The sequence below is a fragment of the Salvia miltiorrhiza genome, chromosome 3 (assembly GCF_028751815.1).
Source record: "Salvia miltiorrhiza cultivar Shanhuang (shh) chromosome 3, IMPLAD_Smil_shh, whole genome shotgun sequence".
NCBI classification, from domain to species: domain Eukaryota; kingdom Viridiplantae; phylum Streptophyta; class Magnoliopsida; order Lamiales; family Lamiaceae; genus Salvia; species Salvia miltiorrhiza.
In genome coordinates this window covers 63,765,796-63,788,763 of record NC_080389.1, presented here as the reverse complement: position 1 = coordinate 63,788,763, position 22,968 = coordinate 63,765,796, and the positions used below count along the sequence as shown (strand labels likewise).

The 22,968-nt window shown below is 37.0% G+C and overlaps 5 protein-coding genes across 8 annotated transcripts; 4 read left to right on the top strand and 1 right to left on the bottom strand.

The window, feature by feature from the left end:
- Positions 1-24: 24 nt before the first annotated feature.
- Positions 25-1,815, top strand: LOC131015384 (acyl-lipid (9-3)-desaturase-like). The gene has a single exon (XM_057943764.1). It carries the CDS (start codon positions 248-250, stop codon positions 1,592-1,594), a length of 1,347 nt encoding a protein of 448 aa, XP_057799747.1. The 5' UTR covers positions 25-247; the 3' UTR covers positions 1,595-1,815.
- Positions 1,816-5,570: 3,755 nt separating this feature from the next.
- On the top strand, positions 5,571-7,211 carry LOC131015462 (LOB domain-containing protein 22-like). 3 transcript variants are annotated; one of them, XM_057943883.1, is made up of 2 exons: positions 5,571-6,058; positions 7,097-7,211. In XM_057943883.1, exon 1 carries the CDS (start codon positions 5,583-5,585, stop codon positions 6,051-6,053), a length of 471 nt encoding a protein of 156 aa, XP_057799866.1. In that variant the 5' UTR covers positions 5,571-5,582; the 3' UTR covers positions 6,054-6,058; positions 7,097-7,211. The 3 variants fall into 3 exon arrangements, with proteins under 3 accessions (XP_057799866.1, XP_057799865.1, XP_057799864.1); XM_057943882.1 differs by having other exon boundaries at positions 7,046-7,210; XM_057943881.1 differs by lacking the exon at positions 7,097-7,211 and adding an exon at positions 6,138-6,617.
- Positions 7,212-7,773: 562 nt separating this feature from the next.
- Positions 7,774-9,547, top strand: LOC131015408 (acidic leucine-rich nuclear phosphoprotein 32-related protein-like). Its single transcript, XM_057943790.1, has 2 exons — positions 7,774-8,993; positions 9,310-9,547. Exon 1 carries the CDS (start codon positions 7,905-7,907, stop codon positions 8,979-8,981), a length of 1,077 nt encoding a protein of 358 aa, XP_057799773.1. The 5' UTR covers positions 7,774-7,904; the 3' UTR covers positions 8,982-8,993; positions 9,310-9,547.
- Positions 9,548-10,623: 1,076 nt separating this feature from the next.
- Positions 10,624-12,144, top strand: LOC131015423 (LOB domain-containing protein 7-like). Of its 2 annotated transcripts, XR_009098499.1 has the most exons (3): positions 10,624-11,594; positions 11,776-11,866; positions 11,969-12,144. XR_009098499.1 is itself a non-coding variant. In XM_057943810.1 (2 exons), exon 1 carries the CDS (start codon positions 10,674-10,676, stop codon positions 11,580-11,582), a length of 909 nt encoding a protein of 302 aa, XP_057799793.1. In that variant the 5' UTR covers positions 10,624-10,673; the 3' UTR covers positions 11,583-11,594; positions 11,776-12,144. The 2 variants fall into 2 exon arrangements, 1 of the variants encoding a protein (XP_057799793.1); XM_057943810.1 differs by having other exon boundaries at positions 11,776-12,144.
- Positions 12,145-15,224: 3,080 nt separating this feature from the next.
- Positions 15,225-17,665, bottom strand: LOC131015461 (uncharacterized). Its single transcript, XM_057943880.1, has 4 exons — positions 17,465-17,665; positions 17,278-17,367; positions 15,810-16,193; positions 15,225-15,511 (listed from the first exon to the last, which is right to left on the bottom strand). The coding sequence occupies exons 3-4, from the start codon at positions 16,146-16,148 to the stop codon at positions 15,377-15,379; spliced, it is 474 nt and encodes a 157-aa protein (XP_057799863.1). The 5' UTR covers positions 16,149-16,193; positions 17,278-17,367; positions 17,465-17,665; the 3' UTR covers positions 15,225-15,376.
- Between the last annotated feature and the right edge of the window lie 5,303 nt (positions 17,666-22,968).

Sequence of the window (22,968 nt, the reverse complement as noted above, 5' to 3'; positions counted from 1 at the left end):
CAGCCAAATTCAAAAAATTACTACAGCAAGATTCCAGCTCTTCTTCCTCTCACACAATATATATCTCTCCCCAAAATCCCCCCTCTCTCTCTCCCTCTCTCTCTCTCTCAACCAATGGCGTAGAAGAGATTGAGAGAAGAAGAAGAGAGATAAAGCTAAAAGCTCCCTCACACCACACCAGAGCTCACCTCTCTCTCCCTCTCTCTAAAACCCTCCTCCCAAAATCGAATCTTGCGCCGCCCCAGCAATGGCGGAGAGCCAGAAATACATCACCGCCGACGAGCTGGCCACCCACACCACCTCCGGCGACCTCTGGATCTCCATCCACGGCAAAATCTACGACGTCTCGCGCTGGATCAAATCCCACCCCGGCGGCGACCTCCCCCTCCGCAACCTCGCCGGCCGCGACGCCACCGACGCATTCCTCGCCTACCACCCCACCCGCGCCTGGCCCCACCTCGCCCAATTCCACAACGGCCTCCACCTCCAAAACTACGCCGTTTCGGAGGTCTCCAAGGACTACCGCAAACTCCTCCACGACTTCACCAAGATCGGCCTCTTCGAAAACAAGGGCCACAACGTCTTCCTCTCCCTCACCGCCATTGCTCTCCTCTTCTCCCTCTCCCTCTACGGCGTCGTTTTCGTCCAAAACAGCCCCTTCCTCCACGCCCTCTGCGGCGCCGCCATGGGGTTCCTCTGGATCCAGAGCGGCTGGCTCGGCCACGACTCCGGCCACTACCAAATCATGCTCACCCGCAACCAGAATCGATTCATCCAGATCCTCTCCGGCAACTGCCTCGCCGGAATCAGCATCGCGTGGTGGAAGCGCAACCACAACGCGCACCACATCGCCGTCAACAGCCTCGACCACGACCCCGATCTCCAGCACATGCCCTTCTTCGCCGTCTCCACCAAGCTCTTCGGCTCCATCACCTCCTTATACTACAATCGGAAAATGGAATTCGACAAATTCGCGAGATTCCTGATCAGCAAGCAGCATTGGACGTATTATCCGGTGATGAGCTTCGCTCGATTGAATTTATTCGCGCAATCCTTCTTCCTCCTCTCGTCAAACAAAAATGTCCCAAATCGGGGGCAGGAGATTCTAGGGTTACTGATTTTCTGGATTTGGTACCCATTGTTGGTCTCATTTTTACCTAATTGGAAGGAAAAAGTGATCTTCATCGCTTGCAGCTTCATCGTTACGAGCATTCAACATGTTCAATTCACATTGAATCATTTCTCTGCATCTGTGTATGTGGGGTTGCCCAATGGGAATGATTGGTTTGAGAAGCAGACACATGGCACATTGAACATCAGCTGCCCGCCGTGGATGGATTGGTTCCACGGCGGGCTGCAGTTTCAAATCGAGCACCACCTTTTCCCCCGGCTGCCACGGAGCCAGCTCCGGGGGGTGGCGCCCGTGGTGAGGGAGCTCTGCAAGAAGCACGGCTTGCCCTACAACATCGCGAGCTTTTGGGGGGCGAATGTGATGACGTTGAGGACTCTGAGGGCGGCCGCGATGCAGGCCGGAGATTATAGCAAGCCGGTGCCGAGGAACTTGGTGTGGGAGGCTGTCAACACTCTTGGCTAGGGTTGGCTAGGCTTGGTTAGGGTTTAGGGTTGGGAGAGTTTCTTGGCCTTGTTTTTGCTTGGTTTGGTGTTGGCTTAGTTGTTGGGGATTGGTTGATCTATTGGTCTTGAGAGGGGCATCATTTGTGGTGTTTGTATCTTTGGATTTGAGGAGAGATCATATCTTGTTGTCTTGTTTTTTTCTTTAACATGTTTTGGTTATCAAGCAAATTTGTTTCTTGATGGTGATCTTTTCTATCCTTTGCTACTTGTGTTGTGTTGATCAACTAGTATATTATGATAAAGATTAACTCCACTTAGAATGAACTTAGTTGTGGTGATGTGTCATGTCGGGGCTTAGTTGGTGAAATATCGTACGTTCATATCACATTTAATGCATGCTCTTTATATGAAGATATTCAAAAAACGAGTATCACATTTAATGCATGCTCTTTATATGAAGATATTCGAAAAACGAAGAAAGGATGACTTAGTTGGTGAATTATCGTACGCTTTAGATCACATTTTTAACGCGTGACATTCATATGAAGCTACTCGAAAAACGAAGAAAGGATGGCTTAATTTGTGAAATACCGTAAGTTCGGATTACTTTTAACGCATGCTCTTTTTATGAAGCTACTCGAAAAATGAAGAAAGGATGGAATCACCTAATTGATGAAATGTCGTAGGTTGATATCACATTTAATGTCTGCCTTTTATATGAAGCTACTCGAAATATGAAGAACAACATGGCTTAGTTGGTGAAATATTATACGTTTAGATCACACTTAATGCATGCTCTTTATATATATAAAGCTACTCTGAAAACGAAGAAATGATGCCTTAATTCGTGAAATATTGTGCGTTCAGATTATATTTAAGGCATGCTCTTTAAATGAACTATTCCAGAAAGGAATAAATGATTACTTAATTAGTAAAATATCGTATGTTTAAATCATATTAAATGCATGTTTTTTATACGAAGTTATTCTAAAAACGAAGAAAGCAAGGACATCATAGGTTGATTATTATTTTTAATGATTTTATAGTTATAACATGTCTAATGTTTTTCAACAAACTTGTCAATGTTTGGGGTGTTTGTGATACACAATGTTGTTTCAATTTTAACGATGTTGTCTTAACTCGTAAGGCCGCACGTGACAATTCGGTAGGATGTGATCGAAATTTGTAAGAAAAAGATTTTGAATCATATGATTGAAAAATTGCTAAAAATGTTCTTGTGATTCAAACGGTTTTAAAGTCGTATTATAGTCATACAATGACCTAAGTATTTTGATTTTTAATATAATGAACCCTAATAAGAACCTTTTGACACGATTGTAGTACTATACAGATTATTGAATTTTCGTCAAATTCTAATTTTGCTTACAAATTTTAAAGTTTGGCATAGTAATAATGAAATTTTGATTTAATTGAATTTTACATATCAATTAACTTTAAAGTTTTGCATGATAATCATTGATTTAATCTGATTTTACTACCATTTAGAATTTCAGCGAAATTTATTGTTGACGTGACTAGATGGAGTGATTGACTTTATTACATAATTAATTAGGTCGTGTCAACCGATGATCACGCGAGAACGATTATATCAAGTCAATTATTTTGCCAATCATGTAAATACTAGTAAATTTGATCGAAATCATACTTGGCAATAAAATCATATTAAATAATTATCACATTTAAAATTTATATACAAATTAAATCAAATTTTAACGAAAGTTGAGTAATTTTTAAATAATTAACCCTAAAATTTATACGCTAAAATCACATTTAACAAACTTTTTGTTGGCAAAAAACGAAAACACAATATTACAAGAAAACAGAGCATCATGCGTTGGTACAACAAAATAGGGAAACTGTCGTCTCATACAGCCTGTTTATTCAATCATGTTCGTGCCCCAATAAAAATCTCACACACACACACACACACACACACACACACACACACACAAATCACGAAAAATCACAAAAAAATCACAAAAAAAGGGACCAAATTTAGACAAAATGTATTTATTTGGTCTGATTCTATATTTTATATACTTATTAATTAATTAATAGTAGTATTACAAATGAAGGAAACAGTTAATCGTCCCAGAATTTAAATTAAAGTCTCAAATTGGTAAAGAGTTTGGTACCATTTATTATGAGGTCACATGATTTCAATTTGCCAGCCTCAAAATCAACCAGAATTCATTAGAATTTTGGATATGATATAGCGTTAAATTATATACATTTAAATATTTCAAAAGTCTCGAAAACAATTTTTTTTCAAGAAAAGTAATATTAGAAGAAATTTAGGGCATTTTTGAATGCAAATAGATTCTTGAAATTATACTCACATTATTTAATTATATAAAGAAAAATCTTATACATATGTTCTTTGTATATTGTTGTAACATATTGTGAGAAATTCTCGAAATCAGTATAAATATTTTTCATTTCTAAAAATCTCGAATTAAATTGTGGAGAAATAGTTTTACTTGAATATATTTTATATGTTTCCTTGTAAATATATCACGAGAAAGTAGAAACCTCCCAAATTTAAGTTCAAAGTGAGAATATTTATTTCCTTGTATTTTTCTTTACTTAAAATAAATTATTCTTTTTAGTGATTATTTAATTTGGATGCAACCTATCTCAAAATCAATGGGCCAATGAAGTATTAGCCCGTTATGTTCCAGCTCGGCCCGGTACCTTCCCATGCGGGCCACGAAGCCCAATTTATTTGGGCTTAAATTATTAGCAGAAGATAATACAACCACATGTAATTACTAAATCATAAGTGGATTTATGAAAAATACCAACATTTTAGAAAGTAAAGAGGTGACTGCATGAAAGAAATGAAATTAGATGGGAAGAAATAAATATTATTACCAAAAAGAAAATATTAAAATAACTATTTCAACTGCACTTTAGTAAATATACAAAAGTATTAGTATTAGGGAAGAAATTAACATAGGAATAACCATTTTATTTCTAGACTATAATTTTCTTTTCTTTTTTTGAAGGGCTAGACTATAATTTTCTACTTATTATTAATTATTAATTTTCAACTTTTAGAAAGGAAAATCGTGGAAGAATTGTGTACAACCACATCAGTATTTTCTTTTTTAAAACAAAAACATATTGAATTATATTCATTTCCCTTCAATTAAATAACCGTGGTTAAATTAACAAAACCATATCCCCTAAAAATTAGGAATCCCAACAACCCATACACCTCTCAACTGATCCATATCATGTATCAACTCTCTCTCTCTCTCTCTCCAAAGCCACCATGAATAAAATTAATCCAACGCTAATATAATAATTTCGACCATATCTATACAATCTATATAATCTATAGTATAATATAAAAAAATCGAGTTTTTTTTTCTCTCTCCATTTTTTCCCTGTCCATTTCTCTCTTTTTCCATCAATTTATGCATGAAAAAAATATAAGATGTACATCTTAAAGTTAAGTTTGTAACAAAATCTTTAAAATCGTAAAAAATGAATTTAAAACGAATAAATTATGAAAATTTTAAAATTTAAAATATTTTACTGTTTTTTCTCTTCGTTATTTTTCACACCTTTTTATTTACATTTTTATATAAAAATATTTATTAATTTATTAAAACATATTTTACATTAATTATATTTTATATTATTCAATATCTATATTTATTTATTTAAATATGTCAGGTTAATTTCAATATAAACATAACACACCGCGAAACCATATCAAGGAAAATTGTGGAAAAAATTCTCGTACAACACAACACAACCACATTCATCAATATTGAATTACAACAAGTCAACAATTAACCTTTTAATTAAAAAACACATATAAACATGGTTAAATTAATCAAACTATAAACCCCAAAGATTCGAAATCCCCACGTCTCTCTCTCTCTCTCTCATCACTATATCATCACCACCCTAAATTCTCTCCATAAAAAAATCCGATATTCTCTCCCAAAAACCCCCATAAATAAACACACAACATGAGCACCCCCGAGCCCCCACCACCACTCCCCCCCGCGAAATCCGCCTGCGCCGCCTGCAAGCACCAGCGCCGCCGCTGCGCCGCCGACTGCCCCCTCGCCCCCTACTTCTCCGCCGACCGCCAGTCCGACTTCGCCAACGTCCACCGCCTCTTCGGCATCAAGAAAGTCTCCAAACTCCTCCAATCCGTCGCCCCCCGCCACCGCGACGACGCCGCCAAATCCATCGTCTACGAGGCCAACCTCCGCGCCATGCACCCCGTCGCCGGCTGCTTCGGCGCCGCCGCCGAGCTCCGCCGCCAGATCCAAATCTGCGAGGCCGAGCTCGAAATCGTCAGCCAAAATCTCGCCTTTCTAAAGCAGAATAATTCATTCGTCGTTAATAATCAGGAAACGGATTTTCAGATTGAAGAAAATAGTAATTTGCAGCGATTCTTCAACGATCTTAAGCCCGCTTTAGCTGATCAATAATTCAGGTAATTATTTCTTCATGCAAAATAAATTATTAAAAAAAATGTTAATTTTAATTAGGCTAATATTTTTTTTTTTTTTCAGAGATGACAAATTCTGCATTCGTCGAATTGAAAGCTTATGGTTTCAATTTATCTTTGTACGAACAAGTAATTGCAAAAATACTTCCAAATTCTCTGAAAAATAAATGAATTAACTAATTAATAACAATGTTAGCAATGTGCAAATAGGAATATTTTCTTTTGACGACCACATAACTAGACTATTACAAAGATTAGGGATCCTATGATAGGTACCTATGTTTAATTATTTAATGAAATGAAATTCCAACAAAAGAATTTTATGATTCTTAATTATTCCCAATTGTAATTCTTTTTTCCCAACTATTTTACTAAGTTTTGGGATATTTTAATTGGTTTGTGAATTCAATCAACTGCAAAATTTAATATCCTGTCAATTTTTATTTTTTATTTTTGGGTATTTTTCAAACAAAGCACAAGAAATCTGATTCATTTTATTTGAAATCGTATTCTTAGAAATCATATCCAAAAATATTTACTATCATGCCAATTAAAAGGGCCCTACAAATTGTTACTCCTCCTTCTGTTTTTAATGTATTTGTGATTTTGTGTTGAGTTAAATTCTCTATGCACTTCTCTCAAAAAAAATCTCTATGCGCCTAGTAGCTAGATTATATATCCCACATCGAATAATAAAACTATAAGTAATTATTTATATGTGATTCAATGTTGTACTGCCTGATATCTTTTGGTTATTTACTTATTTTTGCCATTTCATAATAAATATATATGATATTTCTATTTAGTACATATACTCTTATATTTTATCTTATTCACACACAATATTTTTAAAACACTTATTTCCCAAATCATTTAATAATTATCTAACAAATTAATTTACTTTATTTATATCTTGTTTTTTCATCCACACCACAATTATTATTTACTGAACTTTATAATATGAGCTTATAGCTCAAGTGAAGGCAATAATATGTGATTATATATTAAACCAAATCCAACAAGGTGGGCCACAGTGGCTACTTCCTGGCCTGCCCATTCCAAGCGGGGATCGAGTTGGTTCATGTGGCGCGGACGAAGGAACGAGCCTCGTAGGAGTTGGTTCATGTCGCCTGGACGAAGGCACAAGCTCCGTGGGCCTTAGACCGAAAGGGTACGACGTCAAGTGTATTTCATCCTCCCGCGCGCTTTCTGTGGTGAAAGGATTACGAGTCGGTGTTTTCTTAGCTCGATTAAGTTTGTAGTTGGTTCAATTAAACAATCACCTTTTTTTTTTCTTATCTCATCGATTAAACTTTGAAGATCTATTATACTACAATATAATAACATGCGTCTTTTTTTGAATGAAAAATTGTATTTGGAGGTAAAATAATATAATTGTAATTTTTCTCAACATTTAGCTTTTATATATGTAACTAATGGAATATATATTAATTTGTAGTTTAATTAAAAGATAACAATTACTATTTCGAGATTGTACCTTTTGCTCGATTAAATTATGTTTGGACTTGTGCTTCGTGGAGAGCTAGGTCATATTTAATGAATAATCAAACAGATTTTTTTTTCACGCTTTTTCACCAAAAAATTGACAAACGATCTCCACTACAAAGCTATATATAATCACATTTTCCTTTATTTTTGTTTTATTAAAAAAAAAAGAAAAAAAAAAAACCGTTGTTAAATTAACAAACTGTTAAACCCTATAAATTACGAATGGCGACACCCCACAAACCATCTCTCTCATATCAGTCTTCAAAAATATCCAATTTTCTCTCCAAAAAAAAAGAAAAAAAAAAGAAAGAAAAGAAAACACATGTTCAGATTACGTACCTCCGCCTCGCCGCGCTGCTACGGCTGCAGGCGGCTGCGCCGCTCCTGCAGCGGCCAAAACTGCCCCTACGCCCGCTACTCTCGCCTCCACAACTCCAACGCCAGCCGCCTCTTCGAAGCGGCGCCACCGCATGCTCGCACGGCCACCGCCAACTCCGTCGCCCACGAGGCCAGCAGCAGCAGCAGCGCCAACGACCCCGTCGCCGTCGCCGCCGCCGATCTCAGCCGCCGCGTCCCCGTCGCCGAGAACGAGCTCAACTTCGTAAACCGACAACTCGCGTTTTTCAGCGAGAGATCAGCTGTGCATATGCAGCAGCAGCAAGAGATCGTGAATCATGATCAACAAATTGAAGAAGATGCGCCGCAATTCCTCGACGGCGATGATCACAATCCGACGAGCTCGAATCACGATCAACAAATTGAAGAAGACGCGCCGCAATTGTTCAACGGCGATCATCAGAATCCGGTGATCTCGAACGGTTATCATGAAATCGAAGAAGATGCGCCGCAGTTCATCAACGGCGATCATCAGAATCCAGTGATCTCGAACGGTTATCATGAAATTGAAGAAGATGCGCCGCAGTTCATCAACGGCGATCACCAGAATCCAGTGATCTCGAACGGTTATCATGAAATTGAAGAAGATGCGCCGCAGTTCATCAACGGCGACAATCAGAATCCGGTAATCTTGATTGGTGATCAACAAATTGATGAAGAAGATGCGCCGCAATCGTTCAACGGCGATGATCAGAATCCGGTTACCTTGAATCATGATCAAGAAGAAATTGAAGAAGATGCGCAGCAATTCTCCAACGAAGATAATCAGAATCCAGTCATCTCGAATCATGATCAAGAAGAAATTGAAGAAGATGCCGCGCAGCAATCCTCCGACGAAGATAATCAGAATCCAGTAATCATGAATGCTGATCAACCAATTCAAGAAGATGCGCAGCATTTCTTCATCGAAGATGATCAGGATCCAATAAACTTGAATCTTTATCATGAAATTCTAGAAAATCTTGAGCGATACCTCGACTTGAACGACGATAATGATCAGTGATTCATGATTCGGGTGCGGCTCTCTTCTTCCCTCGCTTTCATGCTAAATAATTTAAATAATTTTTTAAAAATAGTTTCATTTCATTATTTTAACAGATTTTCTTGCTAAATAATTAAAAAAAAAATAGTTTCAATATTTCAATATTTCATTTCATTGGGGTTCGGCTCTCTTCTTCCCTCACTTTCATGCTAAATAATTTTTAAAATATAGTTTCATTTCAATATTTAACCGATTTTCTTGCTAAATAATTTTTTTAAAATACTTTATTTCAATATTTCACCAATTTTCTTGCTTAATTTTTATATATAGTTTTTTTTTCTTTGGACAGAGAATTGGATTGGAAGATGACCAAAGCTGCGTGGAGATATGAAGGCCTTTTTTCGTAGATTCTATATTTTTTGAATAGCTAGGGAAAAAAAAACAATTGTTAATGTGAGAATATAATTCCATATATGTTTGTAGCCAAAGATAAGTCTCATAATTCGTGTTGTGCATGGAATTATTAAATGGATCATTTTTTGGGGGATTTTCGTTGCTAGATTCTCGATTATTTCATGCATGCATTGGCGTTATAATAAGCAATGTGCAAATAGGATTATTTTCTTCTTGGAGAAAATCATTTTTTTTATTTTTCTTTTGTCCAAAATTTTTATCAACATTCTTTTCGTAGACAAAGTTATTCTAATATTGTTATATTTAGAAGAATCTCTCTATCTCTTCTCTTATTAATGTGTACATTTAATGATGAACCCTTTATCTATAAAGATATCAAAACATACGTACTTTTATCCACATTTTTCACCAAAAATGAGACAAAAGGTTCTCAATTATTAAGCTATAATAATTTCCCTTCAATTAAAAGAATTGTGGTTAAATTAACGAAATGATATATGGACATTATACATACGTGGAGACATAAATATTCAAATACATGAAGAAAAAAAATTATTTAAACTACCCCATTCAAAATATAAAAAAAATTATATAGTTCTCACATTTTAGCTATTTTTATAAAATATTTGTATATTTTTTAAAAAATCGTACTCTTCATCATTTTTGTACATAAAACAAAATAAATCATTTAAAAGTTTAAAGAATAACTATAATATGAACAAAACAATAAAACAAATCAAATCCTTTTCCATTTTAAACTAAATTTTTTAAATAATTTTTTTTTTATGTATTTAACCATTTTACGTCTAACTTAAAATAACATTATTTGAAATGATACCAAGTCCAAAAAAAAACATTATTGAAATGATCTCAAAATTAGAAATTCCTACCTTCTCTCTCCCTCTCTCTCTCTCACACACACACACACACACACATATATATATATAGGGTTGAGTTCAATAGAGAATTATCTTTTTATTTATTATGAACAAATCTATTCATTTTACGAACAGATCAACATAAGTAATGAACAGTCGTATTTACTAAAAATAAAGAAAAACTCGCCACCATGATTCGAACCCTTGGCAAATTGTTGTTCATGTGGTACATTGATCTGTTCATTAAAATTATAGATCTCTTCGTTTTTATTTTACGAATTCTCTATTCTCCACAATAGTTAGCTTCTCTGTTGAACCCTTCTCTATATATATAAGTGTATCATTATCCTAAATTCACTCCACAAAATACATCCGATTTTCAATCCAAAAAAAGTAAAAAAAACCAAACTAAATTAACAAGATGAGCTCCCCCCCGTCGCTGCCCCCACTACCCCCCGGCCGCCGCCGCAAACGGTCCTGCGCCGCCTGCTGGCTCATGCACCTCCCATGCCCCGACGGCTGCCTCCTCGCTCCCTACTTCCCCGCCGAGCGCGCCGCCGACTACGTAAACGTCCACCGCCTCTTCGGCCGCCAAAAAGTCATCAACATCCTCAACGCGGTGAAGCCGCACCTCCGCGACGACGCCATCACGTCCATCACCTACGAGGCCAACTTCCGCGCCGCCCACCCCGTCGGCGGCTGCACCGCCGCCGTCTGCACCCTCGTCGCGCAGATCAACTACTTAACCGCCCAGCTCGACGCCGTAAGGCAACATATCGCCCGCTGTATAGAGCCCATGCAGAATCTCGATCAGAATCTCAATCAGTATCCGAGATTCTTGAATCTTGATCAACAGATTCCAGAAGATGCGCCGCAATTCTTCAACGCCGGCGATAATCAGATTAATAATCCGATAGTCTTGAATGGTGATCATCAGCAAATTGAAGAAGATGATCAGCAGCAATTCTTCAACGCCGGCGATAATCAGATTAATAATCCGATAGTCTTGAATGGCGATCATCAGCAAATTGAAGAAGATGATCAGCAGCAATTCTTCAACGGCGGCGATAATCAGATGAATCCGATAGTCTTGAATGGTGATCATCAACAAATTGAAGAAGATGATCAGCAGCAATTCTTCAACGGCGGCGATAATCAGATGAATCCGATAGTCTTGAATGGTGATCATCAACAAATTGAAGAAGATGATCAGCAGCAATTCTTCAACGGCGATAATCAGAATCCAGTAAGCTTGAATCATGATCAAGAATTTTTGGAAGATCTGCAGCGATACTTCAACTTCAACTTGAACGAAGATAATGATCAGTGATTCATGATTCGGGTGCGGCTCTCTTCTTCCCCCGCTTTCATGCTAAGTAATTAAATCATTTTTAAAAAATAGTTTCATTTCAATATTTAACTGATTTTCTTGCTAAATGGAGTAATTAAAAAAAATATTTTATTTCCATATTTCACCCATTTTCTTGCTTAACTTTTATGTATAGTTTTTTTTTTTTTGACAGAGAATTGGAAGGTGATCACCAAAGCTGCGTGGAAATATATGAAGTTCTTGAATGGTGATCAAGAGATTCAAGAAAATGCGCACTTTTCATAGTAAATAATTAAAAAAATATTTAGTTTCATTAATTTCAATATTTCACCGATTTTCTAATTGCTTAATTTTTATGTATAGTTGTTTTTTTTTTGGGTTGGCAGAGAATTGGAAGATGACCAAAGCTGCATGGAAATGATGGCGTTTATTTATTTTTTTTTATTTTTTTTGCAGATTGTATATTTTGTGAATAGCTATAGCTATGATTCCATGTTTGTAACTTTGTAGCTAAAGATAAGTCTCGTAATTCGTGTTTTTGTGAATTAATAAATGGATCATTTCTGGGGGGTTTTTCGCCACTAGATTCTCGATTATTTCGTGTTTTCATTTGTGAACAAAATCGACTATAAATTAAATTCATAATCCTATCAATTTTCTTTGGTATTTTTCAAACGAAGGACAAGAAATTTGATTCATTTTCTTTGTAATCATATATATATATATATATATATATATATATATATATATATATATATACCCCACAAATCACATCTGCCATGCAAGCAAACGGGCCAAAGTTACCAGTTTCGATTTTTAATGGTATGTTATAGTTGAATTAATTAAATTGATCACAGATTCACAATGCACGTTCCACATTTATAAGATAGTAGATTATATCCCACATCGAAATAATAAAACTATAAATAATTATTTATATATGTTTGAATGATGTATTAATTTCGCCGAACCTTGTAACGTAGTATAAAATAAATGAACATTTTAGATCAATCAAGCCACTATAGTTGTGCAGAGAAGGAGCTCGAGAAGGCTAAATCCCGGATTTTACATTACAAATTGAAGATAAGAGCATTATTTCAGAGCAGTTGTGCAGAGAAGGAGCTCGAGAAGGCTAAATCCCGGATTTTACATTACAAATTGAAGATAAGAGCATTATTTCAGAGCCTTGGATCGACAGTGAAGATGTAGGAAGTAGTTATACGAATTTTCAAAATAGATTCGAATTTTCACGGATATCCGTTACCTACGAATAAATTGTCATTCCTAGCTGAACGGTGTGCCCATACTGTCTGGAATGTCTGAAATTATAGACTGAATTGGCAAGATGTGCTGTGGACTAGAGCTTTGACTTTTATTAGTTGGAACCTTCAACCTTTTGTGGGCCACAATTTACTTAGTTCTTTAGTGGGCTTGTGCGCCACTTTTAAACATTGGCATTAGATTAGATTTTGTTTATTTTACTTTACTTACATATAGATATGGTGAAGCATGGTTAAATGGAGATGGATTTCATCGGAGAATTATAATAAAGCTAAGAATTATACCTAGTGCTTGAAAGTCGGAAGAGAAAGTAAAATTGAGAGCACGAAGATTGATTACTGCTGTATTGCTCAAGAAAGATCGCGTTGCCTTACAAAGAGCACGTAGGCAGCTATTTATAGATTACACGTAAAGGGTATAAGAGTAAATTCATCGTTGGAGCATGCGTCTTGCGTGGTTAAGGGTATAATAGTAAAATTGTCCTCACGCAGGAGATTTTCCTGCGTTTCTGGTGATTCCTCTGGCGAAAACCGTTCCCCTGGCGAGAGCGGCTTTTCTGGCGAAGGTCGTTCCTCTGACTTCTCTGTGAGAGCCCGTTTCTCTGGCGAAGTTCATTTCTCTGGCGAAGGTGATTCCTCTGACAAAGGTAGTTCCTCTGGCAAAAGTGGTTCCTCTGGCATAGCCCATTTCTGTGATGTATCCATTCCACTGGTGAGGCCCGTTTCTCTGATAAAGCCTGCTCCCCTGATTTATATCATTTCTCTGCTCTGCACATATTACTCCTCATCAAGATAGACAAAAAAAAAATACACACACATAATATAGTTCAAATTCACATCTTTCATCCATGTTGAAATTCACAAACAATAAAGTTTAAATTCATATCTCAAATGTATATTCAAAGCCCATACTTTTAGGATTTTTTTGTGAGTATTTCACGGGTAATTGATGGATATTTTCGCGGATATTTTTGGCGGGTAAACGGGTTTCACGAGTATGAATAGTAAGTATCCAAACTCATACCCACGAACTAAATGGATAGTGAATTGCAATCACGAAACTATCCGTGGATATCAAATGTCTTTCAAACCCATCCTAATAGATTCGGATTTTCGCGGATATCCGTTACCGGGTAAATTGTCATCCCTATATGAGCTTGAATCTAGTAAATATTTAATGAATTATATTGTGAGAATCTAGTAAATATTTAATGAGTTATATTGTGATAAATATATATATATATATATATATATATATATATATATATAGGAAGAGGTTCTAATAAAAACCTCTTTTAACATGAGAACTAGGAACCACATCTAAGCCTTTAAATTTGAAGATCTAATGGATAAGATTAATTTAAAAAAACTAACGCCTAATATGTTAAAAGTAGTTGTTGACTTCCGTTTTTTTTTCTTTTCAATTAGTATAAGGTTACATTTGTCTTTTAACAATTACTTAATTAATTCTACATGATATGCACGATCTGTTTTACACTTTTAAGTTTTAACAATTACTTAATTAAACCTCTATGATATGCAGCATTTTGTTTACCTAATTAAACCTAGATGATATTCACGAAATCTGTGCATTTTTAGGTAGTCGTGTGTTCTTAATTTTCTTAAACCTAGATGATTTTCACGATCTTCTTTTCGCTTTTAATCTTTTATTTCCTGTTCTTAATTTTCTCTCATTCTTTCTCCAAGTCTTCTTTATTCTTCCACTCTTAATATCAATTATTTTTTATGACAGTTGTACCAGTATTTATACACGATGAACACTGAAGGTATTTATTAATTTAATTGTATTATTTTTTTTGTTGATCAATTTAATTTATTTATTTTCGATTTTTTTGAAAAGATTTTATGTTTATTTGATTTTGAGGAAGTTGTTCTTTTGCAGTGTTAATTGTTTAAAAACGGTGCAAAAATTATGTTTTGTACAAAATATTTGTAGTATTTTAGTTGCATAATTTTTATTTTAAATGCATAGATTTTTATGCATAGATGTTTGATTTGTGTGTTCCATAGTTATCATTTTGTTTGATTTGCATATGTGAATGATTATGATGTATAGATTTTTGCACCGGTTGTAAACTCTTAATATTATGTATATGCATAGATTTTTATGCTTAGATGTTTGAGTTGCATAGGTGTAAATAAGTATTAATTTTAATTGCATACTTTTTATTTTACATGCTCCAATTCGAATTAATAACAAAAATGCCAAGATTTATTTACTGCATACATAAAATAGTGCGTTGCATATTTGAAGCTTAATTTGCATAAACCATTGTATTTAATTTTGAATTTGTTTCTGACAATTTATTGCATTGTAATGCATATATAATACCACAACATGTAAACTATATGGAGCAAATTATTATATATTTTTAAATAGATGCCAACAACAAGTTTCATATCCACATCTAAATTCAAAAATATATAACACTCACAAAACATATATTGATTCTTTTATACAACCATATCGAATATAATAAAATTTGCCGTCACTTATTTTTTTACCATCTTTCTTTTGCTTCTCCGTGGCAATGGACCAACAACGATATCTTTTGTTTGACCATGGTCATAAATCTCAATTTGTCCATCATCTGAATGACCAACACATTTGTCCTTCTCTATGCCAACCTACAATCACATTAACATTAATTATAAATCATATGTGATCAAACATATTCTGCCGTGCAACTATAATATTTTAATGTGCATATCGAAAAATATGCATTATATGGAATCGAAAGTAATAGAAGAAACAACGTAGTTAGAATTAAAAAAACTTCGAAAGTGTGCACATACTATACTTAAGCATTCCCACTAAAAAAACCAATTACTGCAAAAGTAAATAAAGGATTAATTCCCAAGTCTATACATTTATGCACACCAAATATTATAGTAACAGAACAAATGTAATGCATTATTTACTTGCCTCTTCAGTTTGCATCTCCCCATGCTGATCGCCTGTGTCCATGCCCATTTGTGAAATCCCAAGATCAAAAGTTGGACCACCTGACAAGTCAACCATTCTTTCCCTACGCTTTTCGTAAGTGGATTCTATTTCAATGCTGGCATCAATCACTTCATTCCAAAACTGTGTGTTGTCCATTGCATTCATTGGAGGGCTACTCATATCTTGGAGTCCCAACTCCATCATTGCCTCAGTTATTGCTTTCTTCAAGCCATCGTCGACAACATCAACAGTTTTCGTGAGTTCAATCATTGCTTCCATGTCCTTCCGAATCAAAACTAACTTATGTAGTTTCCTCATAAGTTGTTTCCCAAAGTTCTCTTGATCCACTGCTATATCTACAAGCTGTAACAAAGAATGCATTACACACAAATAGAATATCCACCATCTATGCATCTATCTATGCATCACGCTCCATCATATATGCATCACAACCTCAGAAAATGTAACTTCACTAAAAAAACAGAAAAAAAGTTTCAATTTTTGCCATTTATGCATAAATATCCAACATCTATGCATCATAATGATTCATCTATGAAAATCAAACAAAACCTATCAAAGAATCGCAATACATTATAACTATGCAACTCAATCCAACATCTATGCACTAACAACTTCAAAAAAGGCAACATAATCATTCACCTATGCAAAATCAAACAAAACCTATCAAATAATCGCGAAAAATGATAACTGTGAAACACAATCCAACATCTATGCAAAATCAAACAAAACCTAGACGTATTTTACTAATTTCATACATGCATATCCAACATTTATGCATCACAATCCTTCATCTATGCAATCAAACAAAACCTACCAAAGAATCGCAAGAAATGATAACTATGCAACCCACTCCAACATCTATGCATTACTATCTTCAAAAAATGCAACCCCAGTAACAAAAAAAAAAAAAACGTTTCAAAAAGTCTATCTATGCATCACGCTCCATCATATATGCATCACAACCTCAGAAAATGTAACTTCACTAAAAAAACAGAAAAAAAGTTTTAACTTTTGCCATTTATGCATAAATATCCAACATCTATGCGTCACAATGCTTCATCTATGAAAATCAAACAAAACCTATCAAAGAATCGCAATACATTATAACTATGCAACTCAATCCAACATCTATGCACTAACAACTTCAAAAAAGGCAACATAATCATTCACCTATGCAAAATCAAACAAAACCTATCAAATAATCGCGAAAAATGATAACTGTGAAACACAATCCAACATCTATGCATCACCATCTTTCATCAATGCAAATCAACAACACCCATCATCTATTAAATTTTACAAAAAGTAACAAAATCGGCCATAATTGGTTGCATCCAAATCGTGAATATCTCAAATTCTAATCAAATAAAACCAAATAAAACAAACAGCTATGCAATTATATAAAACATCTATGCAATTAAAATACCTAAATTTCGAATCGGCCTCCTCTTTGATTACACGGAAGCCCCCCTCTTGGATTAATCGGCCTCCTTGCACAGAAGGGAAAATTTCGAACCTTGTATAGAAGGGAAAATTTCGATAAACGCCGGAAAAGACCCAATCGGACTGATCGCTAAAATTTCGAACCTTTTACAGAAGGGAAAATTTCGAACCTTGCACAGCCCTTGCACAGATCGACGAAACCGCCGCCGAATAACACCCTGTGACCGATGCTTCGTCGCCGGCGTGCAGATCGGTCCTTCGTCGCCGGCGTGCAGATCGATCCTTCGTCGACTGCACAGATGCCTGCGGTTTTTTTGATTCTCAAGCCCTAGATGAAAGTGAAAGTGAAAGTGAAAAATGTAAATGATTCGTGTGTAAATTTTAATTTCATTCTTTACATTTCTACCCTTTTAATTAAAAATACATTTACAGCATATATTTTAATGTGCATCTCTAATTTAATCTCAACCATTTATTTTATAAGAATGAGTGGTTTAGATGTGGTTCCTAGTTCTCATCTTAAGGGGGATTTCTATTTTAACCCCACCCTATATATATATATATATATATATATATATATATATATATATATATATATATATATATATATATATATATATCACAGTCCAACTCGATTTGTTGCATGATCAAAAAATAAAATTCATGAAAGTTTTTTGTCATAAGATCTAAATTAAGATGCTCAAGAGTTGTATACAGCTTTCTATCCTATTTAACAATTATTTTTTTTTTTTTGACAAAACCGAAGATTCATTTACTATAAATCAGCAAGAGCAATATCTCGAAGCCAAGTTGGGAAACTCGACTTCCAGATCATTACATCGGAAACAGATAAAGCAAAACGAGCTAGCTCGTGAGCAGCTCTATTGGCTTCACGTCTAGCGTGAAAGAAACCAATAACCACGTTCTCCATCGCTCGTTGAAACGCCTCCCACAACTCGTCACAGAAATCGGAGCCCCGAGATTCTTCTTGGAGTACATGGATTGCAAGCAGGGAGTCCGAGAACAGGACGACCGGACCATAGTCATTTCCGAGACAGAACCCAATCGCTAAAAGCATGGAGTGGAGCTCGCCCATGAGCACTGTGGGGGAATGGCTGATTCTTTGGCAGGCTGCAGCCACAATGTTGCCCCTGGAATCTCGCAAAATGAAGCCAGCGCCCCACCTTTGTCCCCCTTCCTCGAAGGCGACGTCCACGTCCAGTCGGAGGACATCAGGCGGAGGGGGATACCACCGTCGCTCCCCTTCGAGAGGCAGAACGCGATCTGGAATCGCGGAGTGTAGCCTCGCTTTCTTATACTCTTCTAACCAGAGGTGGCAATCCTGCAAATCAATAAAGGCCTTGTTATTTTCCGGGTTATGCTTAATCTCGCATAAGCTCTTCCACGCAAACCACAGCTGGAAAAACCAAAGCTCGAGCCCCTCGTCACCATTCCGATCAGCTACCACACCGCTTAAGTCTCGCAAGGAAAGATGCAGTAACTGCTTGATATCATTCCAAAATAACGATTTCTTCCAAGCTGCCCTGACCTTGTCGCAAGCAATTAAACAATGCACAATCGTGCCACAATCTTTTCGACACCAAGAGCAGATACCTGAGACCGGGAAATGCCGTTTTGCCAAAGTATCATCAACTGCTATCATGTTGTTGAGAGCACCGGATACCAGAAAATCCGGGAAAATTTCCGAAAGTTTGCCCTTATCCCATTGTCTTCCTGCAGTAATAAAATCAGCGACTTTCCCATAGTTATCCTCAGTGGGAACTTGCTGATTTTGCCAAATATCTCTTCCCGGAATCCAGCGATCCTTTGAAACTCTAATGCTCTTGCCATCACCAACTTTCCAGCGCAATCCGCGAGCTATGAGTTCCCTACCCCAACATAAAGATCGCCAGGTAAAAGAGCTGTTTGGAGAAATCTTCACCTCCATCAAGTTACCATCTTTGAAGTATCTCTGCTTGAGGACTCGACCCAAAAGGGTGTTCGGGTTCTTTAAAATTCGCCAAACTTGCTTTGCTAGGAGAGCTTGGTTGAAAGCACTGAGTTTTCGAAAACCCACCCCACCCTTGGTCTTCGGTTTACACAGACGGTCCCAGGAAGCCCAGTGCATATTCTTACCTTTATCATTTTCTCCCCACCAGAAGTCGCAGCAAGCTTTTTCAATATCTATACAAATCCCCACCGGTAGGCGGAAACACGCCATGGCGTATGTGGGAATGGATTGTAGTACCGCCTTGATGAGGACTTCTTTACCCCCGGCTGAGAAAAACTTTCCTTCCCAACTGTGAATCTTTTTAACAATCCGATCACGCAAGTACTCGAAGTGAATTTTCTTCTGTTTGAGGATGACGGTGGGCAAGCCTAGGTACATAGCATGCCCCTGAGATTCTCGTATACCCAACTGCTCAAGAACACCTTCAATATCATTTTGTTTCGTATTCGGGCTGAAAGAGACCGTTGATTTATCGAAGTTAATCACTTGGCCAGACGCATTTTCATAGAGATGCAGAACCTCTCTAAGGCCTTTGGCGATTTCCTTGTTTGCTTTAAAAAAGATGAGACTATCGTCGGCGAAGAAAAGGTTTGTGATTGTCGGACAGTGACGTGCCAAGGTGATGCCGCTGAACAGCCCTTGGTTCTCATAGCTCCTGAGCAACGATGAGAATCCCTGTGCACAGATAACGAATAAAAAGGGCGATAAGGGGCAGCCTTGTCGAAGGCCTCGAGAGGGAATAAGAGACCCATAAACCTTACAATTGACCACGAACGAGAATTCCACGGTAGATATGCATTGCATAACCAAGTCGATCAAGTGGAGGGGAAACCGAAGGACAGTCATCATAGCCCGAAGAAAGCGCCATTCGACTCTGTCGTAGGCCTTGCTCATATCTAATTTTGCCGCCGCGAAACCATCGTGTCCAATCTTTTTACTTCTGAGCCAATGCATACATTCGTATCCCAACAAGATGTTGTCCGAGATTAGGCGGCCCGGGATGAAAGCACTTTGCGAATCATCAATCACGTGGTGCAGGTGAGCTCTCAAGCGGTTCGCCAAAACCTTAGCCACCAATTTGTAAGTCGTGTTGCATAAACTGATAGGACGGAAATCCTTCACCTCTTTAGGCTGTTTCGTTTTTGGGATAAGCACGATCAAGGTTTTGTTCCAATCCCGGACACTCGCTCTTCCATTCAGCACGTTGAGGATCTCTTTAGTCACCGAATCGCCAATCTCACCCCATAATTTCTGGAAGAAGAGGGGAGGATATCCGTCCGGTCCCGGTGCTTTATGTGGGTGCATCTGGAATATTGCTTTCCGGACCTCTTGCTCCGTGAAGTTCGCTCCCATCTCTTCTCGTGCAACTTCTCCGAAGAACGTGGTCGCAGTCTCAGAAACCTTTGAGATGGACTCAGGGCTAGGCGATCTCGTCTCGAATAGGTCAGCAAAATAGTCCCGGATAACAGAAGCTATTTCAGCTTCTTTCTTTACCATGACTCCATCTGCCCGCCTCAAAACTGAAATAGTGTTTTTCCTTCTTCTTTTGCTAGCAAAAGCATGAAAATACTTTGTGTTTCGATCTCCCAAACCAAGCCAATTCGCCCGGGAGCGTTGTTTCCAGTGGATTTCTTCCGCCTCGGTCATCTTTTCAATCTCTTTGTTAATTCGGTGGAGATCTTTATGAAAATTCTTTGAATCTGACCCCGTCTTCAAGAGCTTGAGGCGCTGCTGCCTAAGTACAGCAAGCTTCTTCGTTGGAGCTTCAAAATTCTTCTTCGCCCATTTTGAGAGGAACTCCGTACTTTCTCTTAAGCGTTCATGTAGGGAAAAAGAACCACTCTTTGTCCAGTTCGCCAGAAAATCTGCAGGGAAATTTTTATCAAGAAACCACTTATGCTCAAAGTGGAATCTTTTCTCACCATTTCTTTCTTCCACCATCCGTTCTTTGATATAGAAATCTAAGAGAATCGGATTGTGATCCGAGCGGTGAGTGTCCAGGCCCTTCACCGTCCGAAGCTCAAATAAGTCATTGGCATACCTATTACAGACAAAACGATCCAGCCGCAGCCACCGAGCATCCTCTCCTTTGCGTTGGTTGTACCAAGTGAACTTTAAATCGCAAGGAAGAGATTTCAGACCACAATACATCAGAGCTCGATTGAAGCTCTCAATCTGGCTCCACGAGCATCGACTTCTGTGGCAGCAATCCGCACGGCAACAAACTTCGTTAAAGTCCCCGCCCATAAGCCAAGGAAGTTCCTCAAGTCCGCTGCAAGATAGCCTTTTCATGAGTTCCCAAGAGTCGGGGCGTCGTTGGGCTTCCGGGTGCCCATAGAAACCCGTGAACCGCCATTTTAGCTCATTAGATGAAACCACACTGTCAATATGCCCAGAGGAGAAACTGCGTATGTCAACCAGGCATGAAGATTTCCACAAGAGCAAAAGACCGCCGCTCGCACCTCGCGAGTCCACCACGAACTGCCCTTCAAATCCCAAGTACGCCCGCCACCACCTGCACTTTTTTGAGTTCACCTTCGTTTCACAGATGAATAACAGATCTGGAGAGTAGCCGGCCACAAGCCGACGAAGCTCGTGGAATGCCTGGGAGCTCCCCAACCCCCGGGCATTCCAGCTGATGCAAATCATGGTGATCGGCGGGGCTGCGCCATCTTGGCAGCCTCCGCCGTTGAAGAAGAGAGAAATTTATCCTGAGTCAAAGTTGTATATTTGTCTTATTTGTAGATTAAATGATGAACCATTTATATCTTAATTTTCGCTTCACCCAACAATTTTTAATTTTTTTTTCTCTCCTATTCATAGTTAAGCTAAACAATGAACCAATATTTATGTCTATGCAACAAATGGTTTTGGCCAGTTTTCTAGAACTTCGTAGATGTCGTATTTGGCAAAACCTACACCACATATTAAAATTAAAAAATCGGAAAATAGATAAAATAATAATTATTTCATGGCGAGATCTAGGAAACCACACATCCACGTGAACACTTATTCCATGTTTTCCATCACACTCCTCTCTATCACTTTACACCAATTAATTTTACTTTTCTTTTTCCATCTTTAATTTAATCAAATCTAATAATTATATTTTTATTTTTATAAGTATTATAAATGCATTTTAGATTTATGTGTGTGTGCGTGCGCGAACGGTCACTTGAATTTGGACTAAAGAAAAATGGGAATATAAATATACAAACATTTATGTATGTTGCATGAGAAATGGTCAAAGTGCTTATGTTTTATTACTATTACTATTAAGTACTATTTAAAAGATAAGATTAACGGAATAATTAGACAAAGAATTGAAGCTTACCGTTGCGCAGCCAAAAAATATGACAAAAGCCACAAATTTCCAAAGGTGTAGATAACAATAGATCGATTTAAAAAGTATAATTGATAAAATTTAAATACTTTATTGTAAAATTACATAGAAAGCGCATTGACTATATTGTGTGATAAAATGATTAGACAAAAATTATTCAGTCTAATCTATCATTTATTTGATAAATTAATTTATTTTAAATATATTTATTTGTCTATTAGGTATATCCACACAATTTACAAAATCTACCAAGTCACACATTTATAAACCTTACGAAATAAAATTTTGAATGTAACATATTACACTTAAAAAATACGACG